This window comes from Carettochelys insculpta, chromosome 7 (genome assembly GCF_033958435.1).
Source record: "Carettochelys insculpta isolate YL-2023 chromosome 7, ASM3395843v1, whole genome shotgun sequence".
Lineage (NCBI taxonomy): Eukaryota > Metazoa > Chordata > Testudines > Carettochelyidae > Carettochelys > Carettochelys insculpta.
Genome location: NC_134143.1, coordinates 58,309,380 through 58,331,602, shown reverse-complemented (window position 1 = coordinate 58,331,602; position 22,223 = coordinate 58,309,380). Strand labels below are relative to the sequence as shown.

Below are 22,223 nucleotides of genomic sequence, written 5' to 3'. Positions count from 1 at the left end.
GAGCCTGAGGGGACGTGTCTGTACCTTTCTCCCAAGCTGAGCTCCCTGCTCTGCCCCCACTCTGCCCTCCAGTCCCCTCCCATGAGGGACATGGCCTCTGGGATTACCAAGGGGGACTGGCATGGGGAAACAGCAGGGATCAGCCCCTCCCGCGCCCACTGCAGTGAAGTGGAGTGTCGAGGCTGGCCTGGAAAATGGTGGTGGAGTGGAGCAGGTTGCTGCATCGTTCCGCTTCCCCATGGCTCCTGCTGCTGTGTATGGGGGTGCGTCCCAACTCCAGCCATCAGCCCCAGCCTGCACAGGGTCCCATGGGCTAAACTGAGTCTGGGGAATCATGCCAGCCATAGGATGGTTGGAGCGGCCATCCTGGGGCCTCCCAAAGCATGGGGCTCAAGGCAGCTGCCCCAGCTGTTCTATGGATGGGGAAGTTCTGCACACACTTTCCCCAGGACACAAGAATGTGCCAGCAGTGGTGCGGAGCTAGCAGCTAGAAGCCACTCTAGTCTTGCAGCGCAGCCGGTGGTGGCAGCAGGAATTCCTGGAGGATTAAATTGCCTGGGGGTAGCAGGCAGGGCCAGGGGAAGTGTGAGGTGGAGGGAGGACTCATGGAGACACCCTCCCACCCAGAGCCCTGCCGAAGAGGGGTGCCTGGTGGCCTGCTGGGGATTTGAGGACCGACACTGGCTCTAAGGTAAACTGAGTGTGAGACCCCCGGGTCAATATGGTGGGCCTGTCCTCTCCTGCGATTGAGGGTATATGTCCACACAGATTTGGAGTGCATGGGAGCAAGCCTCTCAGCATGGGTTAACAGACTAAGGCCAGCAAGGCTAGCAATAGCCATCTGAAAAAGGCAGCACAGAGAGTGCTCTGAGCTGTGACTCAAGCTCTGAGGCCTAGGGGCTGGGATGCGTAGAGCCATGCTCTCCAGAAGGCTGTGTAGACATACCCTTAGGGGCTTGCCTGCCCCGTGTCAGTGCAATTGGCATGTAGAGGGGCCAGCCTTAAATACATAGACCACGTTACCTCAATGTTCGTAGAATCCCCTATGTTTGCTCTCGAAGGTGAATACTGCAAATACAGAGATAACAATATCTGTTTCTCTAAGACATTATCAAAGGCAGCAAGCATTTAACCATGACTGCTGTGTGTTTGGGTGCCTGGTTGCGTGACACTGTTGTCATATTTTGTCATTTTAATGTACAAAAGTTATCAATGACTTCAACACACCTGCTGACAGACCTATGAGCCCTCTTTTACAAACTTCTTTCTAGGTTAACTTAGCCTATGCCTATGAAACAAAGGATGCACTGTGTTTAGTTCTGACCATAATGAATGGAGGTGACTTGAAGTTCCATATCTACAACATGGGAAACCCAGGCTTTGAGGAGGAGAGAGCTTTGTTTTATGCAGCAGAGATTCTTTGTGGCTTGGAAGACCTCCACAGAGAAAACACCGTATACAGGTAAACTTTTCTCAGTGTCTTGGGATATCTATCAGGTGAATCTATTTTAAAGTAATACATCCTAGATGTTTATGTGTTCTCTGATTTCTCAGTGCTTTGAAGGAAGCAGGAGCTTGAGTGAGCACATTCTGTCTATGTGGTATAAATTTTCCTATACAGATCTAACTAAAGCTCACAAAATCCCATCTCAACTTCTATTTATAAAACCTAGATTTATTCTTTAGGAGTTATTTGTGCATTAGACATTTCTCAGTATTATACAGAGATCATCTTAGGACATGGAACTTCCATTTTTATGAGTTAGATTGTGGCCATGACTGTTAAGAACTAGGTACTTACCAAACACAAAAAAGACAGTCCCTGCCTCCAGATAAGGGTACAGTTTAACCGTACAGAGGCAAAGGATGATGGATAAGGATATAACATACAAGCAAAGTGATCAGCCTGACTATGGACATGGTTCAGTTTTGCTGACATTTTTTAATTTAACACACTGGGTTTATAAATGGTGGTGTAGCTCAGGAGTAACTCTACTGAAGCTGTGGCTTGGGGGGATTTTCTATTTTCCTCCCATCAAGATAATCAAATATGGGTATTATTCTTGATGAACAGGGGTGTTTAAGCCTGGTGTGTGATGCGAATCAGGCCATGCATTTCTGTCCCCTCACACTCTCCTCAGAAACACTATTAGTGTGCTCAAGATCTGCAGCAATGTGAGATAATTAAAGACTAAATTCCCTTCCCACCCTATTTTTCCCTCTTCATCCCCCAGGAAATGACAAAGTAGGCATTCTGTTTGGGTTCCTTCCTTCCTTCCTTCCTGCAGCAGCATCATCGATGGAAATCGATAGGTCAGTCAACAGGGAGACCTATAAGCAAGAAAGAAAAGAAGACCTATAAGAAAAGAAAAGAATAATGGTATTAAAAGGCATGTGGCCCTACAGTAGGGGAGGGGTGCAATCCTCTTTCTTGCAGTAGGGTGAATAAAGCAATAGAGTGTCAGAAAGAAAGTATACTGATCTGAGTACAGAGAAATTATGCAAGTGAGGCTACGTCATACTCTTGATCCACGTGTGCAGCTTTAAGTCAAATGAGAACTGTATGTACAACTGGCCTGAAAAACTCAGCATGTGGATCTTGATAGGGGTTAAACACTCCTTTATGGAACATTGGGTGCAGAGCATGGGACAAATAATGTGTCTGAGCTCTCCATCTCCATATTGGCTGAGCATCTGATTGCACCAGGGCACCATGTCCAAGTGCTTTTGCAGGAGAGCTATAAGATTTTTTGCTCAGTCAGCAGGCTGGATGCAGAGCCTGTTTTCATGGCTTCTGCCCCATGGATGCCAGGAAATTATATTTTTAAATGGAGTTCCAGTATTGTTTAAAATAATACGTGATGTTTGTTTGCCTGAGCTTGGCCAGGGAAATCATTATTACTGGCAGTCTGTACTGTAGAGGTCCTGTATATTGATAAGACACCATCCAAGGTACATTACTTACAGGGAAGCTAATGTATTTTGAAATGAGACCACAATTTAAATAATTAATGTGGCCCTATGTATCCTGTATAGTGCTATCTTTGTAGTGAGGCACAGGTCATAAGGAGTGGAGTATTTATTGCAGTTTTACGCTGGCTGGGGCTGTGCCCATGTGAGCTCTCACCAGAAGGGTCAGGGAGTCTGTGGGAGAGCAGACCTCCCAGAAGATTGATGGTGATGGGTGACATTACATCCTTGCACATGACACTTCTCCAGTGCTATTTTAGGTGCTTCAGCAATGACCCATCATTTGCAATTCTATTCAGTGCTTAGGGTCTTATGAAAGGCAGATTGGTCAGTCAAATGCAGTAACGAAAATGCCTCAGATCCAGCCAGCTGAATAATTCATAACAAAACACTTCTCATCAAATTTCACTTCTTACTTTGTTTGCAAGTCATTCACAAAAATTCCCCAATGTATTCATTTTTACATGGCTCTGAAACCAGCACCTTGGGGGCAGTCAAATGACTAGCATTGGTTGTACTGCCTGGCTGAATGACTTATTTAACAAACCATGGACTATTTGGACTATTACTGTCAAATATACAATTCATAGTTCACTTCCTGTTGCCAGTTAAACACTTTAGCTTAAATTTCACTTTTCAGCCATTTTTGTGCTAGTGGAGCTCAGCTGCTGAAGTATTTGTGGAAAGCCAGCATGCAGTGAACTCAACTGAATTATTCATTGTTGTTTGTAAAGGTGTAAAACCTGGCAATATTCATCTATATCCAGTCTCCATTGTTTCAGGCACTGTAGAAATATACAGTCAGGCTTCTCTGTATTAGAAAGCTGTACACTTTTAACTGTTCAAGTACAACCTCTTTATTGTGGAGGCAGTTCAGGCTATGTCACTCAGTGTGGATCTTCTGAGGTTCGATTTCATGCATCCTAGAGGGACGTATGACATTGACTTCCCAGGGGTCACAGTCAACCCCTGTACTCCTTGCGAGACCTTGTTCAGTAAGAATGGTTACATAAGCCGAGCTCAGATATGTCAATCTAGCTACACAATTGTAGGCATAGGCTAAGAGTGCTTGTAACCTGTACAGTTTATTCCCATATGGGAAGGTCAACAACCTTCCATAAGTAGAGAAAGTGAGTAGGGGAGAGGCTGTTCTTCGTTTGATTCTGACAAATAGAGAGGCACAAGTTGAGAAGGTGAAAGACAACTTGGGTGAACGTGATCATGAAATTATAGGAGTTCATGATTCTAAGGAGTGGTCAGAGGGGAAACAGTGGAATAAAGACAATGGATTTCAGAGAGGCAGACAATAGCAAACTCAGAGAACTGGTAGGTAAGATGTCTGGGGAATTGAGTAGCTAGAATTGACTTACCTGCAATCGACTAACCTGGCCATCCTCACTAAGGAAGATCGACAGGAGAGTTTCTTCCATTGACCTTCCCTAATCCTCTTGATAGCGAGGAGTACAAGGGTTGACTGCCGACCCTGATACGTCAATTTCACACATCTTCATCAGGCACAGAAAACTGAGCCCTGGAAGATCAATCCTGAGTGGGTCAATCTTCTAGGTACTGTAGATGTAGCCTAAGGGAAAAAAGAGTTTTCTGAAGACACATTTTTAAGTCTCCAAGAGCAAACTATCCCAGTGCACTGGGAAAATAAGAAGTATGGTAAGAGACTACCTTGGCTTAACCAAGAGATCTTCAACAATGTGAATCTCAAAAAAAGAGCAATACAAAAAGTAGTAAATAGCTCAAATTATGAAGGATGAATATAAAAGCAACCTAACATAAGCATGTAAGGACAAAATTAGAAATGTCAAGTTAGAAAATGAGATTAAGCTAGTTGGAGACATAAAGGATAAGAAAATATTTTATAAATATATTAGAGGCAAGAGGAAAACGAAGGACAGTGTAAGCCTCTATCTCAATGGGGAGAGAAAAATAATAACAGAAATGTAGCAGTGGCCAGTGCTGAATGTCATTTTTGTTTCAGTTTTCACCAGAACGGTTAGTAGTGGTCACATAACTAACATAATGAACATCAGTGTACATGGGCTAGGATCTGAGGCTAAAGGAGGGAAAGAACAAGTTAAGAGCTAATTAGATATTAAGCTGTTTTCAAGTTGGCAGGGCCTGACATAATACATCCTAAAATATTTGAAAGACTTGGCTGAAGACATCTCTGAGCCATTAGCAATTACCTTTGAGAATTCACAGGGGAGGGGGAGATTACAGAGAACTGGAAAAGGGCAAATATAGTTCCTGTCTGTTAAAGGGGAATGAATAAGGGCAACCCAGAGAATCATAGCTGAATCAGCATAACTTCAGTACCCAGAAAATTAATGGCAAAATAATTAAACAGCAGTTTGGAGGGACCTAAAAGATAATTAGGTGATAAGTAACAGTCAATATGGATTTGTCAAAAGCTAATCATGTCAAATCAACGTCCTCAAATCAAATCAATATCCTTCTTTGGTAACGAGCCTCATGGAATAGCAGGGAAGGAGCAGATATGATATCTCTTGACTTTAATAAGACTTTTACTACTGTCTCACACGACCATCTCATAAATAAAATAGGGAAACATAGCCTGGACAAACCTATTGTAAAATGATGGGTGCACAACTGCTTGGAAAGCCATATTCAGGCTTTGATATTCGCATTACCAATGGTTCACAGTCAAGCTGGAAGGGCATATCAAGTGGAGTCTGTTGGGATCTATCCCGGGTCCCCTTCTAGTCAATATCTCTGGAAAGGATTTGGATGATGGCATAGAGCATACACTCATGAAGTCTGCAGATGATACAGGCAGGGAGAAGTTGCAAGTGCTTTAGAGAACAGCATCAGAATTCAAAACGATCTTGACAAACTGGAGAAATTTTCTGAAATATAGAGGATAAAATTCAATAAAGAGAAATGCAAAGCACTACTTAGGAAGGAATAATCAATTGCACAAACACAAAATGGGAAATGACTGTGTACAAAGCAGTACTGCAGAAAGGGATCTGAGGGTTATAACGGGTCGCAAACGAAATATGAGTCAACAGTGTATTACTGTTGCAAAAAAGCCAACATACTCATGGGAAGTATCAACAGGGGTGTTGTAAACAAGACAAAAGAAGAAAATGTTCCACTTTGCTGCATGCTGATAACTGGAGCATTGTCTCTGGTTCTGGGCACCACACTTCAACTACGATGTGGACATAATCTAGAAGACAGCAGCAAAAATCACTGAAGGTCTAGAAAACATGATGTATGGGGAAAGATAGAAAAACCTGGGTTTGTTTAGTCTGGAGAAGAGAAGGCTGGCGGTGACAGAACAGTCCTCAAGTATCTGAAAGTGTGTGGTAAGGTGGAGGGTTTAAGTTGCTCTTCTTAGGCACTAAGGATAGGAGAAGCCACAAGGGGATGCAGCAAGGGATATTTAGGTTAGATATTAGGAAAAACTTCCTGTTAGGGTGGGTAAACTCTGAAATAAGTTACCTGGAGAGTTTGTGGAATCTCCGTGATTGGAGGTTTTTAAGAGCAGGTTAGACAAACATCTGTCATAGATGGTGTAGATAATACTTAGTCCTCCCTCAGTACAGGAGCCTGGACTAGAATAGGTACTGAGGTCTTTTCCAGTTCTACATTTCTATGATTCTGTATCCACAGTAGGGCTTTTATTAGTTTTTCTGTAAAAATCACAACCTTCTAAAAATGCAAAGTTATGTCATCAAAATATTCATATATAAACTGTGCATGAGAGACAGTCTGTGCCCTGAAGTGCTTACAGTCTAAGGCTATATCTATACTAGAGGGATTTGTCAGCCGAAGTTTGTGTATCTTCCAACAGAATTTCCGTTGACAGATCACAGTCGGACCACAGGGAGAATCGAAAGAGCGAGCCACTCTGTCGAGAGAGACTGGCCAGATTGCCCAGCTACTCTATTGTCAAAACAACCAACCAGACGCATAGCAGACAGTGTTGCCTGGTGTCCTGGAATTCCTTTCTATCAAGAGAAGGCCCCCCGGAAGGTCCAGACCAACTTTTTGTTGACAGATCTCTTTTGACAGAGGTGTTCTTCCTTGGGGCGAACAGGCTACAGCTGTTGACAAAAGTGCTGTATTCTGTCGAGTTACTGTCAACAGAACACCCTTGAGAATCTGGACACTCTGTGGGTTTTGTCAACAAAACAGCTAGACATAGGCTAAAAAGACAAATAAATCCTGGGAGAACAAAAGAATTTTTTTCCTCTATTCTTCAGATAAGGCACTGAGTCACCAGAGCTAGTGACAGAGCTGGGACTTAAATGCTGTCTTCTGAATCCCAGCCCAGAGTCTAAATCACAAGATAATCTTTCCTCCTACCCAAATCAAAAATCATTTATGAATTTGCTGGAACATGCAGGAATTTTTTCTTACTTCATTTGGCTGTTGCTCTAGTGTGAAAAGTGACTGATTACAGTCAGGACTGAAAATAAAAGTAAAGGACAGACTCTAGGATCTTTAAAGAAACAGCTCCTCAGAGTTTAAACTTAGACTGAAAAAGTAGGTGGGAAATGACCTTTATCACATTGCTCTAACACCCAGAGCCTTTTGGTAACACACAGATAAGCACACAGTAGTATGTCAAATCAAGTCATACATTCTCCACAGGATTCTTCTGCCCTTCACATATTTGAGTATTGTTTGTTTGGAAAGTAGGCTTGGTACTGGCTGGGCACTCACCAGAGTTTATCTTGTGAGGTCAAGAGGGTTTTAAACTAACAAAAGGAGAAGAAAGTTCAGTGGCACCCTTTGTTTCCGCTTAAAATAATAAAGGAGAGAAAATGTGCCCTCGATGCTATTGGAATATAAAATACTCCTATCCATTGATAGCAAAATGTTTGAAATACCAGGGAGAACTTTTGCGTGTAGTCTGCATGGTGGGTGGGCTTCCTGCAATGCAGCTTCCTAACACCCAACACCCTCACACATGTGTACAAGTGTATTCACAAGCTTTGAAAAGAAACCTTTCTTACTGGGGAGTCTACGACAATCATAAATCCAGGTGACCTTTTAGGAACATTTATCCAAATTCTATGTGAATTTATACCCTGCTCAACCTCCTTACCTTAACGGAGCTACAGGGGATAGAACTTGATCTGTTCGGGGCAATATGGTGCTTCTTTCCCAACCTCGATTTCCCCAGATAGTGCCAATCTCCCTCGCCTTCAGGATCATCATCCAATCTCAGTCTTCCTGATCTCCACGGCTCCCGGTCCCAGCCTTCCTGTTCACCCAGTCCCAAGTCATACAGCTCCAGTCTCTGACTGCATGCCATGCCTCCTTGTCCCAATGTACTTCCTTCCTCTCCATTCAAGTCCATCCTGTGTGCCTTCTGCATCTCAGTCAGGCTTTTTCTTCTTGTTTACACCTTGACATCAGCAGGGAGCGCATTGGACACACAGGAGACAGACTCCCTGCTCTCATTTCTAGTGCCTGCCATGATAGCAACCTCCAACCACTGGGAGCAGCATTTCAGGAACAATCCTACCCAGCCTCTGCAGCCCTCAAATCAGTCTGGTCAGTGGATAAGAGCTGTGAGGGGATGGAGCATTCTCAGTGCAGATCCAATCCTCTAAGACAAGGCTTCTCAACTGTTTTCTTTCTAAGACCTGCCCCCCAAATGCTATAAAAAGTTCCTTGACAGCTGTTTTTCTGCACAGAAAAGCCTGGGCTGTTGTTAAGGGGTAGCAATTGCCTGGGGTCCCACACCATGGAGCATTAGTTTGGCTCTGGCTTCAGTTCTGGGTGGCAGGACTTGGAGCGTAGGGTGGCAGGTTCCTCATGGCAGAGGGTTGGCTTTCTGTCCTAGGTCCCAGCAAGTCTAATGCCAGCTGTGTTTGTTGGATTCATTGAAACCTAACCTGCTTGTGCTCCCCACCCCCAACCCTGCCTCCAGGAGACCTTAGACTTCTGGTTGACATCCACCGCTCTAAGAATTAAGCTGACAAATCCTATCAAGTTTCTACTGAAAAAAAGCAAGCAGTCCTGAAGCACCTTAAGGACTAACAATTTTATGAATTAGGTAATGAGCTTTCATGGGTAAGACCCACTTCATCAAATTCTGATGCTGATGATAGTTTCTCAATGAGAGGGTTGTAAGAAGATTGTAAACCTGGGGGAAAAAAAACATATTTTTCCCTGTGTTCTGAACCACTTTTTGTTGAAACTTTCAAAAAAAAAAAGTCAGGCTGAGACAAACATCAGGCTTGGAATGTTTCAATCTGAATGGTTACAACTGGCCAAATGTGTAAGGTACTGAAAATGAGATTTTATAATGGGAACTGTCAGACAACCTTTCCCACAGGGGAAGGTGCCAGCATCTCCACCTGTAACATGCCAGCCCAACTATCAGAAGACAGAGCGAATCCTTTAGAAAGCAAATTATGAAATTAAATCTTTCCTTAGGAAAAATCCGCCATTAAGAAAAAGATACATGTGATCTCAGTCTTGCTGTATAGTCTTATATTGGTTTTGCAAGTTCTTTACTGATTCAGTTGACTCCCAACTGGTTTATCACCAGCAAGGTGTGTATGCAGACATTGCACTGGGCTTGTGAACTGCTTTCACACAAATAACTGGTTTTTTTCACTTTCAGAGATTTGAAGCCAGAAAATATCCTGTTAGATGATTATGGTAAGTCTCAGGGGTTTAAAGATATTTTTCCCACCATAGAGTAGCTGATCAAAACAAACAAAACAGTCATGTAGCACTTTAAAGACTAACAAAATAATTTATTCGGGGATGAGCTTTCTTAGGGCACGTATTGTATAAAGGCATAGAATGCTCTGACGTGGATAAGATGTTTTCCACATATTAATGCTTGTGTCTTGGGATGTATAAAGCAATAGAACTTTACACAAGGACTGCTACACAGCTGAGGAAACAAGGCTGTATAGCAGAATATGTTCCGGGACATTGTCTCTCCTGCAGTGTCTGCCCTACAATCCTGTCAGGAGGCTTCCACAATAGGACAACTATGCCACCAACTCCCTTTTCATAGGTACTTCACCTCCTGTTTGTTAGCTGTCTTTTTATCCAAACCACTGCTAGCTACTACTTGCCACGATCAAGTCTCAAGCTTCAGTGCAAAAAATTAATCAGTGCTGCAGTCAGGAAGGAAATCGCCCACCCCTCCCCAATTTACAGCAGTGTAGAACTGGCTACAGGACAGGCAGATCTTTCTTTAAGGTATTAAGTCTTGGTTTGCTGACAGGGAACGTCCTGTGTTCCTATGACTCTGGCTCAGCAATGACCATGCCGTTCCTCCTGTTTTCTGGCGCAGGACATGAGTCACTAGCATCATGTAGATGACGTGCTCCCATCTGAGCTGGGGCTTTCAAGCCTATGCAGCCTTCAGACCATTACTAAATCATTAGGCCATTTGTAATGTAGTGCGCGATCAAATTGCGACCTACTTGGGTCCTCTAATACCACAGAGATGGATTGCAATAGGGACGTAAGTGGACAGAATAGATTAAATTACCCAAGATATCTCGTTCTTGATTCTCCCACCTTTCTGAAGGAACTACAAGCAATAGACTATGCATCTGTAAAGTTAGTGGGCATTTTCATGAAAACACTGCTGTAAAATGCAGTATACTTGAGCAGATGTCTATGTTAAATACAATGTGGCTGTTAAGTGGATTCCTTTTTGAGATAATTTAAGTTAAAAACATGGTCTGGAGTGTGGCGGGGAGCATACAATTTCAAAATCAATTATTTTACTTACATACTCTCCAATCTTTGATTTTCCATAATCTGGATGTATATAGTAATGACCTTTGGGTTTTTAAGGTTTAAAATACAATTTCTCAAGGAACGGATCAATATGTAGCAAAACAAGTCTGGACAGTTGAGCTCTAGTTATAAACTCAGGACCAAATTTAGTTACATTTACCAGGTAAACCATCACAAAGTGATACAAATTAAAGATAGAAAAGGCCAGTTAGGTCAATTTATCCATTTGCTTGGATCAATGCAAAGTATTTCCTGACAGCATACCCACATTACTTTTTTCCAGGTCCGTCTTAAATATCTCAAACAATGAAGACTAGTCCACAGTATAATAGGCTTCACTGTCAGCGTTTTTTTCACTGCCATTCAACCTAAACCTTCCATTTTTTAAATTTCATTGTTTTACTCTTAGCTAAAATCCCTAACATCACCCAAAATCATTTCTCCTCTTCAAAATGAATTTCACTAAGTAGAACCTTTGTGGTTTTAGCCATTTTAAGATTAAACTATAATATTTGTTTTTTCCCCCTTAGGCCATATTAGAATATCTGATCTGGGTCTAGCTGTTAAAATCCCTGAGGGTGAATCTATCCGTGGAAGAGTAGGAACAGTAGGATATATGGGTAAGTGCCTCAGAAACTCATTTTATTGATCGTCTACTGTACTATTGTGACTTTGAAGTTCTGTCTGAAGTGTACATTAGTCTCTTAGAAGTGCTTGTATAGGACCAGAGCATCAGACCAGAAGAGCTGATTCTCCTTCTGATTCCATTCCAATTCCCTGGCGATTGCCAAAGGGGTGTGTTGAGTTTTACAATGGTCTTCAAACGTGTGTGGCATTAATTCTCTCAGTCTTTAGAGTACAAAACAAGTCAGCAGTTTGCACATTACAAATGCCAAGTTCTTCTAAAGAAAGAAAGAGCTTGAGTGGGATAAAGTTAACATTGCAGCAGGGGAGTTACGCTAGTGTTCATGCACATGCACGTGCATAGTAGGGGGGAGAGCTGTAGGGGTGTGTGTTGGAGCGTGAGGGTACATCTACTATGCAAGAGGAGGTGTGGTTATAGCGTGGAGTAGGCACATACATGGTAGGGGTCTGCAACCTGCAGCTCCAGTGCTGCATGTGGCTCTTTAAGGACTTCTTTGTGGCTCCTGGTGCTATAATTGCAAAGTTTAAAAAAAACAAACAAAAAACCCCTCCTGATTATTGTTAATAAATTGTGAACATCTAGAAGGCCAAAAATGAACAACTCATATCTAAATAGCAAACAATATGAGATCTCGAAATGTTGGATAACGCCCCCTTCCTCCAGAGAGAAAGAAGGCTCAGGAGTGAAAGTCAGGAAGACAGTGGTACAAACACACATGTGAAGTGTGAGGAAATAGAATATGTAAAAAGTTTGTGAGCATCCTACAGTAAACATGTGTCACATTGCAAATCTTTGGCTGCATCTACACTAGCCAGTTCTTTCAAAAGATTTTTCAAAAGAAGGGGCCTCTTTTAAAGATCCCACGGAGTGTCTACACACAAAAAGTGTTCTTTTGAAAGTAGGTCGTAAGAATGTGGTGCTCCTTTCGAATTTGCTCTTCCTTTCCCGTTTCAGGAAGAGTGCCCCCTGTCAAAAGCTTCTTTTGAAAGAAAATGTGACTAGACTCTCCACAGGACGTTATTTTCAAAAGAGCAGCCCTCGTGGCACCTGATTTTTTCAATCCCTGGCCCGTTCTTTCAAAAGAGCGGGGGCTATGTGGACGCTCTCTTTCGAAAGAGCAGATCACTCTTTTGATCCCCTTGTTGTGTGTGGACGCATTCTTTCAAAAGAAGTTCTTTCAGAAGAGATCTTCCAGAAGGAGTCTTTCAAAAGATCTCTGTAGAGTAGATGTAGCCATTGTGTGTGCGCTGTTCTTAAAATAGGGGTTACAAAAGTATGGTTTAACATTATTTATTAAGGACCATATCCTATACACATGCATTGGAGCTCTTGAATTATTGACTTTTTTACCAAATTGGAAAAAAATGGCTCCTCTTGATATTTTGGCTGCTGACCCATGTACATGGTCATAAAGACATGTCAACACATTCTACAACCAGAGTGCATACCCAGAATCCCTAGAGGGTTTGTGTGTGGGCTGCTAGCTTGTGCTAACACCTGTGCCACCACCTCTGTGCCAGCTTGGTTAAAATTAGAATGTCTGCCTACCCTTGCTACAATCAACATCCTTTTGCAGTTCCGACACACACCGTGAGACTCTGTGTATCTGTTAGAAAAAGTACTGTGAATGTGTGTGAGAGAGAAATTTTCTCTATTTGCTTTGAATAGAGTGAGCAAGTCTTTGTGCCTCTTTCTGGCTGCGTCCACACTTGCCCCCAGCTTCGAAGGGGGCCTGGTAATCAGGGTGATGGGAGATTACTAATTAAGTGCTGTGGTGAATATGCAACACTTCATTAGGCTAATTCTCCCCCACATCAACTCTGAAGTGTCAAACTTCCAAGTGCTGGCATGAGTGTAGCTGTGGGCACTTCGAAGTGCCCACAGCTACACGCATGCCGGCACTTCAAATTTCGACAATTCGAAGTTGCCACAGGGGAGAATTTGCCTAATGAAGTGCTGCATATTCACCACAGCGCTTCATTAGTAATCTCCCATCACGCTGATTATCATGCCCCCCGCGAAGGTGGGGCAGGTGTAGACAAGCCCTCTGTGTTTCAGTCAGTGAGGGACTTTGTGTAAAAAGTAGGGAGTTAATGTGGTAGTCTGCACACAAACATGCACTCATACAACTTCCTCCACCAATTTCCTAATAGCCAGTTATTTCAAAGTAAATCTGTACAGAATAAAAATGGTGTAAAATGTTTTGGCAACAGCTGGTAACAAACTGATTTTAGCCACTTTTATTCCATATGTTGACTTGCATCTGAGTTAACTGAGTTAAAAATCACATCTTTAGATAGTCTTGTGCAAATTTCTGTGTAGATCAGAACCACGTGTTTATTTGTGGTCCGAGAATAAATATGCATGTTAGAAAGTGACTGTATGTGGAGTGACTGTAAAGATAGCACTCAGTAGATGATTGGGTTTTTAAAATAAAAATGTGTACCAAAAAAGAACAGAATTTGTTTTTGGGAAATTTTATTTTTGTTTAAATAGTACGTTTGTTTGCCATTTCTGTTTTAAATTTACAGTCTTGATGAACTTTCAAGTTTGGGCCTGTCAAAAATATTTAGATTCCACTGATTTTTGTTGTTTTAAATCCCAGCTGTGTTTTTGTATATGCTTCTGCATGAATAGCTGCATTCTTTATGTTCTATAACTCAGCTAGTAGAAACCAGGAGGCACTCCTATATTCTTCCCACAGTTCTGTGCAGCTGTGTCTTCAGTCATTGAAAGAAGAGAGTTTGGGTTTTCAGTTGTTTCAACTGAAACAATATCAAGTGTTCTCACAAGATGCATCTTTCTCCCTCACAGCTCCAGAAGTCTTGAACAATCAGAGATACACCCTAAGCCCGGACTACTGGGGGCTAGGATGCCTCATTTATGAAATGATTGCTGGACAATCACCATTTCGTGGAAGGAAAGAGAAGGTAAAGAGAGAAGAGGTGGACAGGAGAGTCCTGGAGACAGAAGAGGTGTACTCCCATAAATTTTCTGACGAGGCCAAGTCTGTCTGTAAAATGGTAAGGGGATTTGATTTGCGATAGAGTCATCAGAAGGGTGCGTCCAGCAGGTTGACCATAAAGCACAGCTCAGAGGGCTGCAAAACGCAGGGTTAACCTCACTGGTGCATGGCCAGATTTGCCTGTGCTGGTAATCCAGGTAGTGTTGAATGGTTTATTTGGGCTTTCACCTCTCTCCCAGGCCTGGTTTGAGTTTCTTGATAACCAGCTTGATTGTATCTAACCTTTGGACGAGGGAACAGCGCAGTCCTGGGAAGTAAGGGTGCAGGCCGTGCTGCAGCACCACCATGTTATGTGCCCAGTGTCTCCATCGCTGGCCCTGCACTGCAGTCCCAGCCAGCAGCCTGTACCAGGGCCCTGCTCCTCCCCGGGGTCCCAGAGGCCAATCTCAGGGCTCTGCAGCTGCCCCCATCTGTGGCCCCAGCCTGGGGCAGTGAGGGCTGTGGACAGGGGTAAGAGAAGTACAGGTTGGAACTCCTAAATCCGGCATTCTCTGCTACGGCAGGGTTTCTCACCCAGCAGGACAAGGGATGTCACTGGTCCAGAGAGCCAGGCAGCAGGGCACAGCCCACGTCCTCTGGCAGCCCTGAGGATGCTACAGCAGAGCCCATGTACCCCCACCAATCCCGGGGGGCAGGCAGGCATGCAGGCCTGGGGCTGGCATCTGCTGGTAGTCCCCACCCAGAGCCAGAGCTGGTTTTCCCCAGCAGCCCCCTGGGGCCATGGCCAGCTTTCCCCCAGCAGCTCCACAGGGCTAAGGGCAGCTGCACAGGGCTGGAGCCGCGTCCCCAGCATGGGCCAGAGCCAGTTTCCCCTGGCAGCCCTGGAGCAGAAGGTAAGGGAGCAGCCCAATGGTGGCTGGGAGCCACGGCAGGGACCCTTCCCTAGTCTGGCAGTTCTCTTGTCTGTGACCGGTCAGGCCCCGACCATGCTGGACCAGGGAGTTAGAACCGGTGTCTGTGTTTTCCTACACGCCAGAGACTTTCAGCACAAGGTTTTAGCCAAGAATATACCCTGTCGCTTTCCTGACCTTGTGGGAAGGAAGGGTCTGATGCTGCAATACACTAGAGTGTCCCGTGCAAGACCTGAACATTCTTAACTGCCGTGGTCTCCCCTGGGAGCTGGGCGTAACTCAGGATCTAGATTAGATAATGAACGTGCTGGACCTCTTCCTCCTTCCCCTGCCCCACCCCGCAAAGCTCGTAGCTTTACTCTGTTACCCACCGGACTGCCATGCTGGCCTGCTTGTTCAATCACCGCTGGGCTGCCCTTTCGAGTGTCTGCTGTCTCCCTTTCAGCTGGGAGTGCTCGTTTCTGACAGACTCACCTGGCCCCTGCGCAAGGTGCAGGGATGGGGGGGGAAGCTGGCGCTATACCCCTAGAAGGGGCAGGGCCTCAGGCAGAAGGGGGGCTGAGGCTAGCTTCCCCCGACAGCTCTCAGTGCCGCCCAGAGCACACTGTGTGAGGCCCCAGCAGTGACTTAAAGGGTGGGAGGCTCTGGCCCTGCCACAGTACCCACAGCCGGGATCCCCGGGCCCTTTTGAATCACTAGGCCAGGGGCAGTTGGCGGGTCTGCTGGTAATGGGAATCTCCCAACCATGTAAGAGCTAATTGATGCCATTCCAGAATAGCTTGTCAAAAGGCCAAATTTGAATCTGGAAAAGGGTGTTACCTTGGCCTCCATTTTCTAGTCTGGTGTCCTGCAGGGTAATGCAAACTCACCAAGAAGCAGAAGGAAAAGGAAGGGGTAATGAGCAGACACTGCAAGCTTCACCTACGCCTTGTGCAACCTCTGAATGTCATTGTGGCTGGTCGGCTGCACAGAAGCTACCAAGGTCTCCCAGCAAACTAAGAACAGCATCACTGCCAAGTTTCATGAGTGCGAGTCATTAACGCACAGTGCAGTCACCCAATGTCACGGCCCACGGACTGGTAACTAACTGACGACATTCCTGGGGGATTCCTGAGGTCATCTACCGCTCTTGAGCTGCGCCCAGAAGCCCCCTACGGATGTCAGTGGGAGTTGAGTGCAAGGGTAAAGGACAGTGTGCAGTTCCTTAATGATGGTTTTGTGCACTCCGTTTGCCATCTCCTTACCAGCCCCATTTCCTCTGATGACGGGCATGGGGGAAAGTCTTAAGCTTACATTGCACACCAAACAGAAATCTACAGCCCATTAAAAAGAAACAGCTCTGGGACAAAAATTATTTTTTTCTTCTCTTTCTGTGCCTCTCATAGAGCAAAAGCTGGGTGGGGAAGAGTGTTAGTCAGAACAATATAAGGCAGCTGCTGTCCATGAAAAATTAAAGCCAAGGAGACTGGGGTGAGGGTTAGTGGAACGAGGGTGGAACTGTCCTATCTCTGAGGTCATGCCTGTCAGAAATCAGCCCATAAATCTAGATTAGGTTGAGTGGCAGTTGGGAATAGCGCCAGTGATAATCTCTTTAATCTGTTTTGGGAAGCACCTGACACACTTGAGAGCATTCTTGAAAATTACTAATAATACATAATAATCAATAATGAGATCTTCAGCTATATCACAAAACTTCCCCTTTACCTGAGAGACTATTGACGCTGTCCAGGTTGATGGGACCCGGGACAACAAGCATATTGGATAGAATAGTATATAATGGTTTATTGTATCCCCATATCTTTATTTCTTAGCCCATTTAGTATCATTATGTGTCATTCACTGAGCATTGACCAGGTGCATAGTGTCTTATTTTTCTAACCTTAAAAAAGTTAGTTAAAACAAAGACTCTCTTTTGTGTGCTTGTTTCTATTTTGAGTCCAAAAGGAAGCTAATGGGCTCCCTTATGTAAATTGTTTTACTGGGTACTGTGACTTTCCTTGTGCAGGTTTTCTCCCATGCTCAGCATTTTCCTTAAGATCCCATAAATTGTTTCCCTTATTCTAATCATTTTAGGATGGAAGGGCTATTTTTTATTATGCAATATGATCAGGACCTGACAGGTATGTGTTAGTCTGTATCTGCAAAAACAGTGAGAAGTCCTGTGGCACTTTATAGACTAACAGATTTATTGGAGCATAAACTCTCATGGGCCAAGACCCACTTCCTCACATGCATCCGATGAAGTTGGTCTTTGTCCACAAAATCTTATGCTCCAATAAATCTGGTAGTCTGTAAGGTGCCACAGGACTTCTTGTTGTTTTTTGTAGATCTGACAGGTTGAATCTCCGAACACACTTTTAATCCATAAATGTACAAGGGGCTTGTGGATTGTTTGATTTAATCTTCCTCTGCTCCAGTTGTTTCTTTTCCTGTATCAGGTAAACCTACACAGATATTGTCTCTGATATTAGAGTTGGAATTCCCACCAGAGCTGTGAATCCATGATACCAGAGAATCAGAGAGCTCTTTGTATCAAAGTGTGGAGTATTAGCAGTCATGTGGCATTGCCATTTCAGGCCATTCATTAGTAACCTATGCCAATGATTGCAGATTAAATTCTGCTCTCAGTTACACCCAGGACATCCTGCATGGTGCCTGTGTCCCCTTCATAGAAAGTGTTGGTGCTTAGGATCAACTTCACTGGATGGTTTAGGGTCTTTAGAAGCTCTTCTGACTTGTGGTTTGTTCATAGACAATGGGCTGTGAACTAGATTACATTGATTGCTTGGGTCAGTTGGCTGATGTCTCAAGAGGCCTTGCCATCATAGTGATGCATTTGCTTTTGTTCTGCTTTATTCATATGAAGTGCATCATTTGCAAAATGCACGTTATAAAGAAACCCCTCTGCAGCCTCTGCCAACAGCTCAAAATGCACAATCATCTCCATCCCTGGCCATATCTATGTGAGAGGGACATTTCAGTCTCCTAGCCAGAGTGCTGTTGCTACAGTACTCTGGAGCTTCAGGAAGCACGAGGGTCTGTCAGTGCCTGTGGATAGAGGGCCACCCCCTTCTACAGAACTCCCCAGCCCACTTTGTTTCCTGCCAGCAGCAGCAGATGAGCAGATTCCTACGTCACTGGAGCTTCAGAGCATCAGGGAATTCTGGAATTTCCATATGGCTACAGGATTCTCCTTGCTGGCACTTTCTGCAGCTTTAAGGAGGTGGCTCAGCCATGTTCAGTAGCTTTCCTTTAGTGCTTCAGGCCAAAGGAGAGGATTGAGGGCTGCTTCCCTATAGGCAGGCAGGAGAATCTGTGCCCAGGGTGGAGGTCCCCTAGAAAGCACACGTTTCTCTCAAATAGACCCCATTACGCCAGCAGAAGCAGCTTCCATGCAGTGGCCACAGCTGGAAGAACAGATGCTGGCCTTCAGTGAGGTCTTGTAAGGCAGTGTCTCAGCCGTGGCCAGACAGCTGTGCAGCGACCAGCCATTTCCCAACCACCTTCTCCACCACTGCCTTAGCAGTCAGAAGCAGTGATACATCAGCTGCCAACCTCGTTCATGCTCCAAAGACTGGCTTCTGCGTCAAAGGCTGTTGCAAATTGGCTTCTGGACACCGCTGAGGGACTCAGGTCTTCTCAGCAAGTTCCACCCAGTCTCAACCACCACATCCTACGACTGCCTGTACCAAAGGGCAGCCAATATTTTCAGCCAGACAAGGATCAATTCCCACATTGATGTAACATCCCCAGCCAGCTCAGACATCGCTGCTCTGCAAGCACTACTGGAGACTATCACTGGGCAATGGGGCCCCTTTGTCTTCCGTCCATCCTGAGCAAGTGCTGCAGGCATCTTACGTCTACCACAGGCTCTCCAAGTATGCCCCGTCCAGAGCACCTGAGTTGTCAGCAGCACTGACCCGTGTTCCCTCTAACTGTTTCCATCCACAGGCAGAATAAATTTTATGTGCATCAAGGCATGTGTGGCTGTGCTGCTCACTGTGGGAGGCTGTGGATGCTCTGTTAATCAGCTGGGCAGCACCTGAATCTCTCCTGGGCAGTCACCCAAGTGCTCAGCTTACAGAAAACACTAGCGCTGACCCAGAGAGCTTCTGGACATCAGCAAAACATTTTCCAGGAAGAAGCCAGAAGAAGTAAAGCACAAGAGCCAGAGGGAACTTACAAATACAAGAGAGGAGAGGGTCCCTTCAGCATTAAAGACAAGATGCAGTTGTGGTCCTTGTTCACCCTGCCCAGGAAAAACAGAAACTGGCAGGAGAAAAGTCAGACTCAGACAAGAAACTCTTCAGGCTACCAGACCTCAGTGAGCTTTCCCTAGAAGTGGGTACATGTAGAACCCTGCTGTGGCTTAAAAACACACACACACACACACACACACACACACACACACACACACACACACACACACACACACACACACACACACACACACACACACACACACAAATGCAGTGAAACCTGCCTCAAGCTCTCCTACCTCATAGTCTCATCCCAGACATCAAAAGCAAAACAACTTTCCTTCCCCTTAGCTGGGAACGGCAAGTTGCCTGAGTTGAATCAAGAATCCAGGAGAAAAGTCCCAAGAAAGATTCTTTCCCCTGAGTTATTTCAGCACAATGTCGCAAGAAGGTAGCCATTGAATCTTGGCCAACAAGGTGCTGAGATCCCTGCAGACATCTTGTGATTCTCAGTCCAGTGAGTTGGATGGTGCAGTCCGGCCAGTGTTACTTTCCTCTCACATCCCTCCCCGAAAATATGTGTCCCCTTTCCAGCTGCTGCAACATAGTAAAGCCCAGGCAGCTGATGGAGGTTACGTCCCATTTGCTGATTATTGAGGCTCTCAGATCAGTACTACGGCTGGGGAGTGATTCATTTACACTGTTCCCCAGGTATCAGGGCTAACTTGTATTCAAAGACCCAGAACAATTCCACAGAGACATCACAGTTCAAAATGGAGACCCGGAAGGCCAAGTCCACCATGGCAGCCATTTCTCAGGGTGGTTTGTTAGCCTCAGTGATGCCGTCCCTGGAGTTTCAGTTCTGTAGGACTCACAGCGTAGGAATGAGTAGCTGGAGATAACACAGGCCTGATGATTTGTACTCTCTGTGCATCCAGGCTTGCCCTTCAGAGTAAGATGTGAGTGGGGAGCTGCGGAAACAGGTGAAATAGAGGAGGGGAACGATTATTGTGTCTTTCGTCTTTGGAAGCAGCCTCACCACAGATGTTCCCCAGGAGGCAGCCCCACCCTGGCTACTCATCTGCCCCTTCAGAGTGCAAACCCCACTAAGAGTGCCCAGCTCGAACACTCGGAAGAGACAAGTAAATCGGAGAGTGCTAGTGAGTCTGTTTAGCTGGGGGTTTGGCCACATACTCAGCCATGTTTTTCTGCTGCTTTTGAAAGCGTAATGCTGCTCGGATACCAGATGTTTAGGATGTCGTTGACACAATTGGCTTTTCCTCTGCTGCCCCCTGGTGGGTTGAGATGTTCCAAGTAAAGAAGAGCTAAGCTGTGTGAACTGTCAGCTTTACCCTCCTATGTAATAATTTCCCTCTCTATTGAGAATGAAGCTGTGTTTCTTCCTCCCCATTCTTGCTTTTTTCCTTCCTTTCCTCAGTGCTTGGAGAAAAGTGGGAAGTACCTCTTATTGGCTGCTCATGCGCAAGAAAGTACTTTTTTTAGCTTGAGGCTTTTGCTAGGCTGACTTGTCCCTTAGTCCGCTTAGCATATGTCTTTTGCTGCTTTTTTGAAATCAGAGTGCCAAAGGAGAATTTTTAGTTAAAAGTTTCCAGTTGGATATTCCCCATATGGTATTCCCCAGACTCCAGCAAGAAGCCTTGTCTCATTCAAAGAGCTTGCTCTTTTTGTTTGTTTGTATTTTGTTTTTTAGTTCTCTCTCCAGTCTCTCAGCATTAGAAATCAGCATTTGCTAGTGAGGATATACTAACAGATCTAACTTTAATTTAAAAAAAAAATCGGTTGCTTTTATGGGATATTTATTTTCCTTTGACTTTTCCAAGGATTGTATTTTTCACTATTTGAGCCAATTGCTGTCTCCTAGGTGGTGTGAATTTAGTAAGCGTTCTGGTTCATGTTTCACTACTTCAGCTAAAAACAAATGCATGACCAAAAAAAGCCACTTCCACAGAATGAAGGCACCCATCTGCCACAAACCTCCCAGGTCACTATCAGTTTTACAGTTCAGGCGAATGTCAGAAAGTTGTGCTGCAGTAGTGACATATAAGAAAGGCCATCAGTCATTGGCATGGGCTGGTGCACAAAGGGAGTCATTACATACATACCTCTGCCTTTCTTTCAATGCTAAAAATGTAAAAATCATTGATTTGTCCTAACTGATTACAGGTACTTGATTAAGCAATATTTGCCTCTACGTTCTATCCCTTAATCCACCAAATAGCTTACTGCCTCAGTTTCCCAAGGTGTTGCATGGGTAATGTGGTGGGGGAGGGGCTGTCATTGCAGGGGACCAGGTGTGACCTCACCTAGCAGTCAGGTCCTCTGCTCATTTAATTAACAACTGTCCCAGACTAATTATGAGAAACACAGAGGTCTCCCCATGGACCCTGGCTCTAACACACATATCTCTGTGGTTATCTTCCTCTGCATGTTTATCTAATTTATCAATTACCCTGAGTTCAGTTAATCCCACTAAGGATCCCTGTGAGCAGGATAAAATCCCTACAGTCACACTGGTGGCTTCCCCAGTTCTCTTGCAAGTGGGCTTCCCATAGCCAATTATAAGACACCTAAATTCAGGATCTAGCTCTAGCAGTAGCCGTGCAGAGATGGTGTCTTGTGCCGCCCTGTAACAATCCAGGCCTGGGCTGCTGGAGGTTCATTGCTGATCCTGATACATATTGGATCTTCAGCTGGTGTGAATCAGTGTAGCTCTATTGACAAAACTTTCATTGACTTCAGTGGAA

At 44.6% G+C, this 22,223-nt stretch overlaps 1 protein-coding gene across 3 annotated transcripts in view; it reads left to right on the top strand.

The window, feature by feature from the left end:
* The window catches only part of GRK5 (G protein-coupled receptor kinase 5), a 246,316-nt gene that overhangs the window by 206,999 nt on the left and 17,094 nt on the right, over nt 1–22,223 (top strand). For all 3 annotated transcript variants that reach the window (XM_075000539.1, XM_075000538.1, XM_075000540.1), the window contains 4 exons: nt 1,272–1,462; nt 9,596–9,633; nt 11,268–11,357; nt 14,198–14,406. In XM_075000539.1, the coding sequence (XP_074856640.1) occupies nt 1,272–1,462; nt 9,596–9,633; nt 11,268–11,357; nt 14,198–14,406 (528 nt within the window). The remainder of the gene's footprint in view (nt 1–1,271; nt 1,463–9,595; nt 9,634–11,267; nt 11,358–14,197; nt 14,407–22,223) is intronic.